Source organism: Artibeus jamaicensis, unplaced genomic scaffold, assembly GCF_021234435.1.
Source record: "Artibeus jamaicensis isolate MK-2021 breed Jamaican fruit bat unplaced genomic scaffold, CSHL_Jam_final contig_76, whole genome shotgun sequence".
NCBI classification, from domain to species: Eukaryota; Metazoa; Chordata; class Mammalia; order Chiroptera; family Phyllostomidae; genus Artibeus; species Artibeus jamaicensis.
In genome coordinates, this window is record NW_026521954.1 from 25,060,111 (window position 1) to 25,075,513 (window position 15,403).

General features: G+C 53.9%; 1 protein-coding gene across 1 annotated transcript; it reads right to left on the reverse strand.

The window, feature by feature from the left end:
- Nucleotides 1-7,180: 7,180 nt before the first annotated feature.
- Nucleotides 7,181-9,197, reverse strand: LOC119035589 (putative MORF4 family-associated protein 1-like protein UPP). Its single transcript, XM_037126983.2, has 2 exons — nt 8,644-9,197; nt 7,181-8,217 (listed from the first exon to the last, which is right to left on the reverse strand). Exon 1 carries the CDS (start codon nt 9,016-9,018, stop codon nt 8,659-8,661), a length of 360 nt encoding a protein of 119 aa, XP_036982878.2. The 5' UTR covers nt 9,019-9,197; the 3' UTR covers nt 7,181-8,217; nt 8,644-8,658.
- Between the last annotated feature and the right edge of the window lie 6,206 nt (nt 9,198-15,403).

The window sequence follows — 15,403 nt, forward strand, 5'->3', positions numbered from 1 at the left end:
CTGCTTTTTCAGGACCAGGTGGGACTAACAGACCTTGGTCACCAAGTACGACGTGGCATCGTGCAATTTGTAAGTGACCCAAAGACCCGTCCACGGCAGCATGGACAAACAAGGGGACAGTGGGTCTCCAAGATGGGCCCCAAGACGAGTCGTCCAAGCATCGCTTGGGAAGCTGTTAGAAATGCAGATCAGCCCATCACAGACAAGTGGACAGCCCGGTCGGCATGGCGCAGTGGGCTGAGCACCGTCCTGCAAACGGAAAGGTCGCTGGTTCAACCCCTAGTCAGGGCACAGAACTGGTTTGGTCCCCAGTGGGGTGCACGCGGAGGGCGGCCAGTGGGTGTTTCTCTGTCACATGGATGTCTCTCTCCCTCTCCTTCTCCATCCCTTCCTCCATCCCTTCCACTCACTCCAAAATAAAAAGTAAAGATAAATTTTACTTAAACGCAAATGATCAGGCCCTACCTCAGACCAAAGGAACCTGCCACTGTAGGGAGCCCCGCAGTGTCTCGTAACTGGCCCCAGGTCGTCCGGCGCCGACTGCAGGTGGGGAGCCCCACCCGGAGCAATCAGAGCTCGCGTCCCCACCAGGCCAGCCCGGGCGGGGGTGCGTGTGGAGGGATAACGAGGGCTCCCTTCACCTGGGGTTCAAAACGGGCAAAACACACCAGGCTACTTAGGATCGTAATCACAGCTCTAACACAATAAAGAAAAGCAGAGAGACTGGCAACCAAGGGCACAGGGGGCTCCGTCGAGGGGAGAGCGGCAGGACGGTCGGGAAGAGACGCGGCAGTTTCCGGGGGTGTTGGCGCAGCCTTATTTCCTGACCCGGTGGATGGTCCCATGTGCGTCCCCTGTAACATCGTGTATTATTAGGGTTACACATGTGGTACATTATAAAGAGCAGACTTCCTGTATATCACCTATGATCTGCTCCCTATGTAAACACGTACTACATAGATGACATGCCTACACATATATTGTTATTCTCACACAAAATATTAAAAATGTAAAAAAGAAAAAATACAAGAATGTGACAATGATACAGGTGAAAGTGAAAACAGAAAGAACGAACCCAGAGTCACGCCTAACCCGCCAGGGCACCCGGGCCGGACCCAGCCTGCGCCGCGGTCTGGACTGAGCCGGCTTCGGCCCCACGGGCGCCTCTGGCTGCGGTGGGGTCGGGTGCTCTCCCCACACAGGCGGCCGCTTTCGGCCTGGACGTGGCTCCTCAGGGGGGACTCCGTGGCGGAGAAGCCCTTCCGCGACGTGAGCGCCTCCGGGCCCCGCTGGCTCACCCGGCCAGGGCGGGCCCTTCCCCAGCGCTGCCGGTGCCTGCGGAACTGTGACCAGAGGCCACTCGGGTTCTAGCCCGTTACGTTTGGAGCGTTTCGAACACAGTGAGACGATGGCTGCAACGCATGGGTTGTTAGCCCTGCGTCCCACAGGACGCGCATCTTCCTCCTGCTCCTCCTGCTTCTGGCCACACACACTGCCTCCCCCTTCCCTCCCCCACTCCCCTCGTCCCTCCACTGCGGGCGCTTCCTGCAGACAGCGGTGCCCAGAGCTCGGTGCCTGCTTCACCGGTGTCCGAGATGGAAGGCGGGCCGGCGTGTTCGCCGACCGAGGGCGTCTCTCCCCTGAACTGATTCTTACTGCACTGTTGTTGGGTTTTCTCCTCCTTTTCAACTGGCCGGTTTTTGTTTTACTCGTTTTCTTCTCTTTTCCCCTCATTAGTCCGAAGTTTCTACAAGGACTTTCGGGTTTGTTAGTACTCAGTCCCTGGGTTTTTTTGTCCTGTTCATTATGGATACACTGTATTTGTTTGTTGGGGCATGAAAACCACCGTTACACCCCGCCAGCCCCAGGGGCCTTTATCACCCATCACCTCCCTCCTCTCCCACGTGTGAGACAGAAGCTGGGGTGGAGCGAACATCCCCGCTACCCCTCCCTTTCTGACCCCCCCCAAATTTGGTTTTGTGGGGCTGTCCAAGCCCCCGAGAAGCATACAAGAGAAAATCGGAAGGAGCACAGTGGTGGGAGCCCCTGGGAACCAGCTGGGTGCAAACTGCACGAAGAGTGGTGCAGGGGGGACGGCCTGCCAGACCCCCAACGACCTCAGGGACGGACAGCAGCCATCTCCCAGCCCTGGAACTGGGCGCGACTGCGTCGGGACTAGCAGAGGGGCCCGGGCTCACCAGCACCACAGTGTGCGAGTGGCTTCAGTCCTGCCCCGCCCCAGGCGACTCACAGGTATCCCCGGGCTGCGCCCCCACTGGGCCCCCAGCACCCCTCCAGGGGCATAGAGACAAATAAATCCCTTTTTCTGCTCCCCGCCCCCGCAGGGTTCAGAGCCGAGCCGGTCACTCCGAGTTCCCACTCCTGCCCCCGCGGCGCCTCACTTCACTGGGTGCAGGACGCACTGTTGCGTCTCAGACTCGAGGGAACGCCAGCTCCCGCCTCGCTGGCGCTCATGCAGCAGAACGCCCGGTTTCAGCTGACGTCGCCCTGGGGCTGCTGGAGGAGGACAAACTGGCTAAGGGCTGCACCTTTGATTTTGCCAGTCTGGACGGACGGGAAAGGAAACCGTTACAGCTCTCCTGGGGGGACCACGGTGGGCAAACGCGTGCAGGGTGGGGGCCACAGTGGGCCCAGGGCAGGGCACTCACCAGGAGACAGGCAGAATGAAGCGCACCATGTCCAGGGGGCCTTCAAGGCCAATAAACCCAACTGGGTCTGCCCGTCACCACTGCTCAGGAGCTGCTCACACAGCCAGAGAAGTGGCAAACTCCCACCCACAGCACACGCCGGCTAGAGCCCCTCTGGGGACATGTGCGCCCAGGGCTGAGGGACGCGTCCAGGTGTCCAAGTCCTAACCCCTACCGCTGGGATCACCCACCTTCGTGCCCAAAGGGACTTTTCAGGTGGGACTGATGACACAGGTGACCCTGGATTATCCACATGGGGACACGTGACCTTGTAAGAGGAGGAGGGGGTCAGAGTCAGGGAAGGAGGTGGAAGTGTGAGCAAGGTGCCAGGAGCCCAAGGGCAGGGGCGCCTGTAGGAACCGGGGAAGACAAGGGCCCAGATCCTCCGTGGAAGCCTCTGGAGGCCCACAGCCTGCCGACTTCCCCATTGGACCTCTCCCTCCAGACCTGCCATGGGCCGAAGGTGGGTCTCGGGTTGTGATCATCTGTCGGAACAGCCACAGGAGACCCACACAACGTGCAAGCTTGGTATTGGCTCATTCGAACGATGCTTCCCCTTCCGCAAGCATTTCTTCTACCCAGGAGTCGATTCGGAAACTTCCGACCGCAGGGCCGGAGGACGCTGCTACCAGCTGGAGGCCGCCGCACCCATGCTCTGCAGGGTCCTCGTGAGGAGAAGACACACACCTCGCTTTGAGGTCTGCAGCCCACGGGGCCACTCGGGATTCCAACTTATGTTTGCAATTAAAACGCAGGGTTGGGTGAGTGCGAATTTTCTCTATTAAGTGATATATTTTAATTTTAACAATACATTTAAAATGTATTTTTAATGGTTAATTGTTTTAAAACTAAGGAGTTAAGAAAATAGAATGTTACATTACTGGTGTAATTTACCAGTTACCTAAACTTGAACTTTTGCAGAGCTTTCGGTTTTGTTACAACTCACCCACTAACTATTGGACACTTAGCTGTGTCCAATATTACAGGAGGCTAAAACTGACCTGGAGAAAAACTCACCGTGTTTCCCCTTCACTCCCACACCCCACGTCACATCACATCGCACGGCACACACGTGTGCGGGTCTAAGGGACCCAGCACCCCCTGGACACCAGCTGCCTAGAAGCGGCGCCAGGCCCCACAGGACAAGGGTCCGCACCAGAAGGCTGCCCCCACATCAGACACTGATCACAAGCCTGGGGCTGTCACCTGTCCTTCTGACAGACCAGCTGTGACTCAGGTCCCCACGCTGCGCTCCTTGGGTCTGACGCCCCGCTAGCCGGCTCTCGGAGCACAGGGGAACACCCGTTCACTGGTGTGGTACAAAGGACACAAACAGACAAATGAGGCGGCACAGGGGTCCCCACCCTCCCGGCACGGGCATGCATTCCCTGGCCCAGCAGCCTTCCAGTGGTACAGAGGCTTCATCACAGGGCGGCAGCGATTATCAGCTCCGTCCCCAGCCCTTGTCCCCTCTGCAGAGTGGGGGATGGGCGGGACACGCCAGGCTTGTAGTCACGGCTGCAGGATCGTAACCTTTCTGGGTGGGCGAGCAGCCCCACCCGGAAGCCTACCAAGTCACTCAGAACAAAAGGCACTGCTGTCACCCAGGACCCGCCGAGGGACACTGGAGCCCTGTGGCAGGGAGGGGGCTAGAGGTCAAACACAAAATGTGGGAACTGCAGTTGCTCCGGAGCTCTGGCCACTTGGGACGGGCAAGACGGTCAGGGCAGACCGATCCGCAGGTCCCGAATCCCCGCGTGGGTCCCAAGGCAGGTGTCAATGCCATCGAGTGCAAGCTGCACCCCTCTGTCCTTCGGGACCTTGGAGGACCTTGGAGCCCTTTGTGTGGTGAGACCAGCACCCGGTCCCTAAGCATTCCTAACTCGTTCAGAAATGTGGAGGGGGCCCCTTAAAGACATGGACCCCCTTAAAGACGTGGACCCCCTTAAAGACATGGACCCCCGTGGAGCGCAGCAAAGAGAAACCTTTAAACAAAGGAGACGACAGCTGGTCTACTTTGAATCCGAAAATGCCTACATCACACGTAGTTTTAGTTCACGTTTATTCCCACAGGGACTCGTCATAGAGGGAGATTAAACTCTCCCCTCAGTTTTCCTGTCCAACATGCCAGGAACTTTACAAGGGGGGAGAAGGGGCCTTCAGCCCAGCCCACCCCCCTGGTGTAGACAGAACGTGGGAGGTGGTGGGGGGGGGGGCACCGGAGCCAGGGGCTGGAACTCAGCTCATGGAGAAGCTGCCTTGGACCTGGAGCCCCAGTGGAGCTCACCCCTCCTCCTCCCAGAACGGGGTTTGGTGGGACGGCCACTCCCCAAAGGGCAGCGCTGCCAGCAGAGGAGCCAAGGGATGAGGGCGCGGGCGCGCTGGCTCCAAGGGACCCAGCACCCGGCTTTCCCGCCGTACCCCCACCCTACCATGTGGGTTGGGTCAGGAGGCTGCTCCTCTCTGCCCCCCACACTCTCACCCACAAAGTGAGGGGCACGGGCCTCACAAAGAGTGGTGAGAACACGGCGGGAGAGAGTGCTCAGCCCCCAGGTCACTTGCCTGCAGCGCCAGCGCCCCTCATTCCCAGACGAAGCCCCAGACCCGCAGGCAGGACTGCAGAGTCAGCGGGCAGCGGGGCGACCGTTTTGAAGACTGTCAACATCTTACCCATAACCTTCTTTTCCATTTTTCACTATTTTACTATAAAATGATAATTACTGTAGTATTTTACTCAGTGCTGTAAGTATAGGAAAGTACACAAACAAAACAATGGACCCTAAGCGTCCACCGATGCCCTCTGTGGGCCCACCCCACACCGGCCCTGCCCGTCTGCCACAGCCACCCTGGCGGTCCCCTCCGCCAAGCAGCCGCCCTGCCTCAGTCTTTAGCAAACCCAGGAGCTGCCCTCCATGTGGTGCCCGACCCCAGGGCGGCATCACCCCAGCCTCTTAGAAACGCAGAGCAGCAGGGGCCGGACCCCAGGACCACAACCTGCATTCTTGTAGGACCCCAGGGGCTCAGGTGCACTTGAACTTTGAACAGCTCTGCTCCAGGGGGTCCAGAAGCAGCCCCAAGAGTGAGTCCTCTTTAGCCAGAGGTATGTCATCAAGTAAAAACAACTTTTTCCTGTCAAATGTGCAAGTAAGCCGGCAGTTCAGAAGGGACCGGTACACCCCTGGGCCTCAGGTCCCAGAGCGCGAAGACCCCAGGTGGAGAATGGACACACTCCTCAAAGTCACAGGAAGGCCTCCACGGCTACACCGCCTCCCTCCCTCCTCCCCTCCCAGGTCCCTCCCAGGTCCCTCCCAACACCCACAAGCCCTCTCCAGCTGGACAAGGGCCAGTTCTGCACCTGTGTCCCTTGGGCCTGGGTGCTGATGCTTCCAGGCCCAGACCAAGGGGCAGTGGGTCTGAAAAGCGTTCTCCAACTTCCGGATGCTCAGCTGACTCCCTTCTCAGTGCCCCCACCCCACCCCAGCTGCAGCCCCGGCCTATATATGGTTGTGGTCCCCGAGTATTCCCAGGGCCACCTTGCACTTGCAAAACTGCCCGGATTTGTCTGACAGGTGAGTCGGCTACCCTGGAGAAGCGCAGGCAGCGAGCCTTGGACCCAGGGCCAGCCCCCTGCCGGTCCCCGTTCAGCCCCTCGGCACGTGCCTTGGGCAACACCTTCAGAGAGCCAGGCACACAGACTAGTGCCTGCAATGACCAGTGTCCCTGGCTGGCTCCCGGCTCCCACCCTGGCTCCACTCCCAGTCAGTGGTTGAAGCAGCAGCCACTGAGCCTCTTCCTGTGTGGTCAGACACCCTGTCACTCAGATGCCCGCTCCTTCCCATTCGCCATCTCCCACTGGCCCCTACCACCTGGGTGCCCCACTCTTCCCACCTGCTTGGAACACCTCCCCGGATATCCCTGTGTGTCCCACGCGCCTCTGCTGAAGAGTCACTGCCAAGGTGCCACCTGCCTGTTCGGTGTGGACGGTGACACCCCCTCCTGTTTCTCCTGCCGGACTTAGTGATGACTTGACACGTAACCTTACTTCCTGCCTCACCGTGGCCCGCTCACTCCAAGCCTGCAAATGTCAGACCCACGCACACAAGCCCAGGGTCTGCGCACCGCCCAGCCAGGTGCCAGGCCTTGGGGCTGTGCCGGACCCACAATCAGCATAGGGGGAGCCCACTGCCACTGCACACTCATAGCCTGCCTCGGATGCTAGATCGCCTCTCCCAGAAGCCCGTGCTCAGTGGTGTGGAATGGCACAGCGTCCCAGGGGTAAGTGACCACGTGGACTTCAGCTCCTTGCTGGCGGGGCCAGGCCAGATTCTCCCAGAAGGCCCCTTCCTGCTCTGCCCCCTCCCCTCCCGCTACAGTCCTTGCTGCTCATACCCACCTCCCGGCTCCATGGGCTTTTGAACATTTTACTAAATATGCATCTGACCTCCACTTCACAATAATGATCAGCGAGCAACTCCCATTTTGAAAGAAATTTATTTATCTCACCTTTTTCCTGGCCAAGTCAATGGCTTTGGTCATTGGTACAAAGATTCTAGAAACTGGCTTTCAGCGTCTGTTCTCCCAGGGAAATAAAGTTCATCATAAGCCTGAGGTCTGATGGCCAGGATGGGAACCACCTACGCCTAAAGGGGCCTCCAGCGATCAGTCCGGGGCCCACTGTGGCCGCCAGCTCCATCCTTCCTCCCCGAACCCCACCCCCACCCCGCAAGGTTAGGTGCATTCTGGCAGAGAACCCCTGAAATGCGTGACTGTATTATACCAAAAAGTCAGCAAACACACACAGTAACTCGAACTCATCCGCTAGCCTAGGTTACTCACCAGACGGGTTACATGATGTGCACCAACTAACGTGCCACAGAAATATTACAGTTCTGAAAAAAAAGAAAAAAAAAAACACAGCCTCCTTCCTTTGATCTGACGGACTGCACAGTCCCAAAATTCGTTCACCACCGTCCTCCACGCCCAGCCGTCCTCTGGGCCACCTCAGTCGTGTCCAAGAGGTCTCCACACCCTCCACTTGGGTTTGGGGTCTTGCTTCAGCAGCTGCAGCCAAGGTGCGCCTTCTCTCTTGCAGAACTCTGACCTCAAGTCTCTCATGGGTCCCCAAATTCCAGGAAGCATAAAAAAATAGCAAAGCACAAGTGTATACTTGCAAACTTTAAAAATACGAGTCACAAAAACAATAATGACCACAAAGCAGCTTCCAACCTAGGTCCTGTTTCTTTTTTTTTCTTTTTTAACATAAGAGCATTTAATAGAAAATAAAACGTATCTAAACTGTCTTTTCCAAGCCGAATACACCTTACGATCATATTCTGCATATGACAATATAATACTGAATTCATCTACCAGAATGGTACTGGAGATGGTGCGTTTACCATGATGAAAACGCAGACACAAAAACAGGGGCGAGGGAAAGACAGCCTCGTGGTTTCGTCCTCTCCAAGCAGTCAGTCCTCCTTACCAGCCTCAGAGCCCAGCAACAGGTAACCTAGAACGCAAGCGGGGGAGCTGCGTCAGCACAATGCACACCCAACCACCGGGCGCAATGCTGCCACTCGCCACAGGGCCATCCGGAGACGCTGCAATTTCACCGAAGTATCTGCAAGTTTCCTGCCTGACTTCAGTTTCACGACTCTCCCTCGCGTCTCTTCTTTTGCCCCGTGACCTAGGTTTGCACCTTAGTGACTGAGCTGGTCCACATTCTGCAAATATTTCCTCTGTGTGTTTCCCAAACTGCCCACCAAACTATTTACTTCTCATCGCCAACATGAGAAAAGTAAAATGATATCTAAGCTAAAGTCACCTCCCAGGCCCCACACCGCCTCCCACTGCCCAGCGTCGATGCATTTCTGGGCAGGGCATTCCTTACAAATCCCCCTCCAGCGAGCCAGCCGCCACCCCCCCCAAGACGCACCTGCTCCCGCTTCCTTCAGTAACACTCGTAGCTGTCTATCTGCTGGTGGAGTTCCACGATCCGCTTCCCCATCAGTGCGGCCTCCACCGCCTTTTTCTCCACCTTCTCGCACAGCTTCATCACCCGCTCCTCCGCCTCGGCTCCCGGGCTGCGGGCGGGGTCCAGGGCGCTCTCCTCCGAGGCCTCCACCTCGCTCTTGATTTCGTCCAGCAGGCTCTCGATCTCCAATAGCTTCCGGCGGGCTCTCACGTGCGCGCGCACGTGCTCGCGCTCGAGGGCGGTGACGTCCTGGCGGATGGCGTGCAGCGCGGGGCTCAGGACCCTCTCCCAGTCCAGCTCGGGCTCCCGCTCCTCGTCGGCGTCCAGAGGCCGCATCGCGCCGTCCGCAGCTGCCCCTCGCCGCCCGGCAGCCGGGTCACCGCGCTCGAGAGGCCAGCCGGCCGAGAGCGAGCGCCGAGCGAGGGGCTGGTCTCGGTGGAACCGCCACTGTTACGAGCAACAGGTTCTTCGAACTTTCGCAGCCGAGGCGGCGTCCAAAATGGACTCCCAGCCGTCTGCCAGGGCACTGCTGGTGTGCGGCCCCTTTACGACACGCCGGAGCTCCTTTACGGTCACGCCGCTGGTGTGAACTGGCACGCGCGCTCGCACGTGCACGCTCCTGTCGCCCAGCAGCGCTCAGGCTCGGTGAGGTCTCCCGCCCGAGTTAACACATCTAACCTGTCGCCTTCTCTGCACCGGTGTAGTAAAATAGCTTACTCTAGCGCCTGCTGTGTCATGCTCTAAGTACTAACGTTCTAAGTCTTAAATTAACAAATCAAGTTGGCACTGTTAGAATCTTTTCATGCACCGACCAAGTAGGTGGCTTACCCAGGGTCTGGATTTCAATCCAGGGGGAATTGCTTTTCCCTGAAGCTAGTTGAGAACTGCAACACCCCAGTGCTGGTGCTAATGGCCTTGTTCTCTTTACAACCGTGCCCAGCCTCCGCCGCTGCTTTTGACTATAGGGTAGGTTCTACTCCGCCTTGGGTTTTGGTGATGTGTGCCTCCCGCCTTACCAGACCACTGTAGGTCCGCGTCAGCACTGTTCCCTCCATCTGGCGCTGAGTACGCCCTCGGAGAATAATACTGAAAGAATTCATTCTTCATCACGCTGTGTAAGCACCTCTATGAGACTACAGGCCCTCGGGGCAAGTGCTAAGTCATCTGTTTCCCTACAGCCATCCATCACTGAGCTTGGCACAAAGTAAGCGCTTGATACATGTCGCATTAACATTATTTCCCAGCAGACACTTGAACCTGCAGTTACTACTGCATGTTGTCATTGTGAGATGGATAACATGAGTTTCTAGCGTTAGTCTTTGTGCATCTAGCGGTAATAGTGGGGAGACCCTCATCATTGGTTGGCCAGGGGTCACTCTCAGCTCCTGAGGCCACTCTCTGGTCCTTGCACGTGGTCCCCTCCATGTTCAAAGCAGGCAACAGCGTGTCGAATCATTCTCATCCTCTGAATCTCTCTGACATCCCTTGTGCTCCTTGCCAAAGAAAGCTGCTTTCAAGGGGCTGCCATGCATGGATTGGGTGCACCTGAATGATCTCCCCTGTGCCATATAATGTAATGCAGTCTCAGGACTAATGCTGGGGGCAGAGATCACAGGGGCCGTCACAGGCTCCTGGGAATGCCGAGGGCATGGGTCTCGCAGCAGCCGGATATGACCAAAGTAGTGGGCATTGAGTCTGGAGAGCTAAGCATACCTCAGAAAGATTTGTGGTGCTTACGTGGTACGTGAGTGCATGGAATAAAATACATGGGAAACCCACAAAAGTTTTGAGGCAGCCGTATTAGTAAAAGTGCTGCCCGCCTGTATGAAAAGAGACTAAGACTGTTCAAAGTGCAAAAAAAAACCCAGATTCCCAATTTTCTACCAGTAGAAAGGCTCTGTAGCCAAAAGCTGACATATTTTTCTAAGCTCTCTTCAAATGTGGTCAAGGAGTGAGATAGATAAGGAAGAACGTGCCCTGGCTGGTGTGGCTCAGTGGACTGAGTGCTGGCCTGTGAACCGAAGGGTCACCCGTTCAATTTGTGGGCCAGGTCCCCAGTAGGGGGTGTGCAAGAGGCAACCGCACATTGATGTCTTTTTCCCTCCTTCTCTTCCTCCCTTCCCCTCTCTAAAAATAAATAAATAAAATATTTTTAAAAAAGAAAGAAGGACACGTTAGAGAGCACAGACACCTGTGAAGAACGATGGACAAGGACAGCCCCCGAACTAAGAACGGTTTTCACATTTTTAAACGGCTGTGAAAAAGAACGGGAATATGTGACAGGCTGTATTTGGCCCACAAAGCCGCCACGTCCCGTTCCAGCTCCAGCCATGCTGTCTGACAAAGTCCGCATGTGGGGAATATGGCTTCAGAGAAGCATATTCAGGCCTGGAGGACGTGGCATAAGTGGATATATAGTGTTGATTCTGTTCTTGCTGTCTCTTGGTGTTCTGACATTTACTTTTCTGATAATTTGAAATCTCCTAGAAATGATGGCCATTCTCAGAGCTGATCGACAACTAGGTCAGACTGAGAACTATGCCACCTTGGCCTTTCCCCAAAATAATACCCTCTCTGGGGGCCCAGAGGAGGAAAGGCCCACAATGTCCAGTGAGTCCAAGGGGAAGAATGTTTCCTTCCCTGACCCAGTTAAGCAGATGCAGAACAAGTTAACATCAGGTGGCAGGGAGCCAGAATTATCCAGAGCGCTCCCCCAAGTTAATCCCCTCTAATGAAATAGCCCCTGAATGTCTAAAAGTTGTTGGAGTAGCAGCCCCTCCTTTACCTTGAACAGGAATATATATTAATTAGAATTTAGTAGACATAGAAACAGGAGAAGCTTGTTAGATACTAACACGTAGATACGATTACCAAGGAGTTAGAGTCCATAGTACATAGAGAAACATTTTGGACAGAAAGATAAATAGCTAAGACATCACAAAGGCCTTATAATAAATTTCCTAACCTCTGCTCGGTCTAGCGTACCTTTTGCCCCATGCCAAATTTTAGACCTTTAATAAACAATAAGATATTCAAACCCTGTACATAGAGTTATTTCAAGTTGTCTGATTAATAGTTCTCCTATTCAAAACAATTTTTGTATAATATAATTGAAACTATGGAAATTCTTGTACTTTTCCTGGTTACCAAAACTATAGAAATTCTTGTACTTTTCCTGGTTACCTTTGTATTGATTTTTTCTGCTTAACTGATCATGCTATACACCTGCAAATGTTAATCCCTACCTAAAATGAAAATATAAAAATTTTGCTTGTACTTGCAATAAACAGAACAGAGCTTCACTGTCCTTTGAGGCGTGTTGTCATCTGTTACCCAGCGCCGACGCCTACCCTCACCTGTGGGACCCCTTGACCCTCTGCGGCCAGACCACGGCAGAAGCCTAAAAATATATATATGCTATCTGGCTCCCTGTAGAAAAAGTCTGCCAGTCCCTGCCCTGGTGAACCTCTTCCAGGTTTCAGAACCAAGCCTAATCAGGGAATTTTTCTTCTCTTTAATGTGGATAAAGTTGGCAATATTGGCCCCACAGAATATCAAAATTGTTACAATTCAGTGACCCGTGTTGCTCATTCTTCCCCTTTCACGTGGGCATTATCCCAGCCTCACCATTGTATATTGGGTCTGTGTGGGTATTATAAATTGTATATTGTGTCCCCCCAAAATTGCACTGACCCCCAGTTAGATGGTATTTGGAGATGGCCCCTTTGGAAGGCAGTTGGGTGATAAAGGTGGAGACCCCGGGATGGGAGTAGTGCCCTTTGGAGAAGGGACACCAGAGAGCCAGCCAGCCAGTGCTGTCCGCCGCCATGCAAGGTGACAGTAGGAAGGTGGATGTCTGCAAGCTGGGAGGAACGTGCTCACCGATGCCAAATCTGTGAGCATCTTGATCTTCGACTTCCCAGCTCCCAGAACTACAGGAAATAAATGTTTGCTGTTTTAAGCCACCCAGTCTGTGGTTTTGTTACAGTGGCTCGAACTGACTAAGGTAGTTGTCTTTTTAAAAGTTCATAGGCCACCCTGGCTGGCATGGCTCAGTGGATTGAGCACCAGTCTACAAATCAAAGGGTCACCAGTTTGATTCCCAGTCAGGGCACATGCCTGGGTTGTAGGCCAGGTCCCCAGTCAGGGGAGCTTGAGAGACAACCACACACTGATCTTTCTCCCTCCCTTCACCTCTCTAAAAAATAGACAAAGAAAATATTTTCTAAAAATTCCTAGGTCTCTGAGCCAGGGAAAATCCCATTTAAACCTGATGGGACCATGAGATCCTGGGTCTCCACTCCAGCCTGGTGACACAGTCGGAACACACTTTGGGGGCACTGGCGGGGTGTGGAGAGGACACTTTACATGTGTATGTGTGGCGGGGCCGTGGGCGCAGATGGTAGCAGGTTGCATTGCAGAATCAATTCCCCGCCCCCTCCTGTGCCCACGTCCTTTGCCTTGGGTCCCGGCCAGTGCGACGTTAGCAGACACGAAACGAGCACACGCTTGGAGCATGCCAACGCCATCGGGCCCTCTTTATCCTTGTCCCTGCCTCTGCGGTGAGGAGAGGAAGCTGGGTTGTCTCTCCGGTCAGATGAGAGATGCAGATGACGGGAACACTGGGCCCAGCTGCCCTAGACAGACCCCGCCTCCATAGCCGGCCCACAGAGCCATTACTGAGCCAGGCTAGACCATCCAACTCCCAGCCCATCCACAGACATTGAGAAATGTTGATTGTTGCTCCTGGACTTGGGGTAGCCTGTGCAGCAAAAGCTAACGGACTCACTGTGAAGCCTGTCTGGGTCAGATGATGAATTCCCAAATAAAATGCCAGACTCTCCTCCTCCACATTTATATCTGGTTCAGTCTCAGGCAGAGGAATCACAAGAATGCCCCAAGGTTCTAAATTTCCTTTTTAGAATCTTCAGCCTGGAAGATCTTCTTCTGGAAATGGTATTCACCCCTTCGGCACCTCCAAAGCGGCTTCTCTATCCCGTTTTCACCCCTTTTCCACCCTGAACCTGTGTCCTACTTGTCTGAATGTTGCAGCAGCAGACTCACAAAGTTTAGAAAACAAATCGACCACCACTTCTCACATCATCGCCCATGCAAAAATAACATTGCCAGGACCCTGTGCATGTTGCATAAGTGAGGTCGCATCACTGCTGCCAGCTGGGGACCTCGTCGGGCTCTGGGGGAGCAGGAGATGGACAACGGCAACAGCAGAGAAGGGGGAAAAGTCTCAATTCCAGCTTCCCTGACGCCATTTGGTTCCCGCTAATCATCTGTGCTTTACAGTCTGTGAAGTTAAATCCCACCTGGGAGAAGCCGTCTGTTGAGTGATTAATTATGAAGCAGGGAGTCCGTTCTACATAACCAACAGTGTGAAGACTTCAAAGAGGCAATTTATTTCTATCAGCATTAAATGCTTGTTGTTTAAGCCAGTAAGTTTTCAAGTGATTTTTTTACGTAGCTGAAAAAGACAGTGGTGTCCGGAAATGGGGCACCGCTGGAACAACCTGAAAGGTGGGGGTGAACTTTGGGACTGAGCAGAGGGCAGAAGTTGGAAATACAAGGAAGAGAGAGACAGGGCCTGGGGGTTTGAGAAGTCTTTCTGTGAAGGTTTAAAGAAAAGCGAGGAGTCTGGAGGACAGGCATCCTTGTTACGCAGCAGCAGAGAATTTGGGGAAGCCGCGACTGGCGGGGAACTGGAGAAGAGCACACGGCGCTGCTCAGGCTGTGCAGAAGGTGTCACCTAACTTCTAGTTGCTTGCAGTAAAATGCAAGAGTAGAGAAAGGGGCTAAAGAAACAACCGTGAACTACAAACAAGAAATGAAACAAATAAGCAAGCCAGGACTTGCTAAGCATGCCAACAAAATCGCTTCTCATTGCCAGTGATGCTAGACAGCAAGCGATGTGAACATGAACCAAGTTTCTGGGCAGAGATCAAATCCAGGTTGCCGTCAGGAAAATGGTCTTTAAAGATGCCTGGTGCTGTCTTGATAGGGCCTTTCAAACACACAAAAGGCCTTCTAAGGATTTTAAAGGCATGCCTCGCAGACTTTTCCTCTTAAACAGGGTTTCTCAAGTCTAAGGGCAGTATCCCTGCAGTTATCACCGGGGCCCAAAGTGGAGAAGGGCTTATTTCAACGAGTTTTGTGGGTGTGGTTTTTGTGTGTAAACCTGTTAATCCATTAAGAATAAATTAATAAGAAATTACAAACGTTTTGCCCTGGCTGGTGTAGCTCAGTGGATTGAGTGTGGGCCTGCGAACAAAGGATTGCGGTTCAGTTCCCAGTCAGGGCACATGCCTGGGTTGCAGGCCAATTCCCAGCAGGGGATGCACAAGAGGCAACCATACATTGATGTTTCTCTCCCTCTCTACTTCCCTTCCCCTCTAAAGATAAATAAATAAAATTTAACAGAAAAGTAAGGTGCAATTAATGTGTTTATTTAAAAAATAAATTACAAATCTTTTTTAAAAATTTAATCATTTTGAGCTAAAGGAGACAGACGATACAAAATGAAAAGGAATTTTGGAAATCGAAATATCTATGGGCAAGAAGCAGGCTGAAGAAACCACTCGGCCGCAGTCCCAGCTATATTTTATGGGGAAAAAGATGAACGAGAGGTTGGAACCGAGAGCCCAGAGGGCGGAGCCAGAGTCACAGAGGGGCTCCCGAGTAGTAAGAGCGAGGGGACACGTGGCACAGCTGG

Excerpts from the sequence above, each read along its gene's own strand:
- LOC119035589 (XM_037126983.2), bottom strand. The coding sequence starts at position 9,018 with ATGCGGCCTCTGGACGCCGACGAGGAGCGGGAGCCCGAGCTGGACTGG.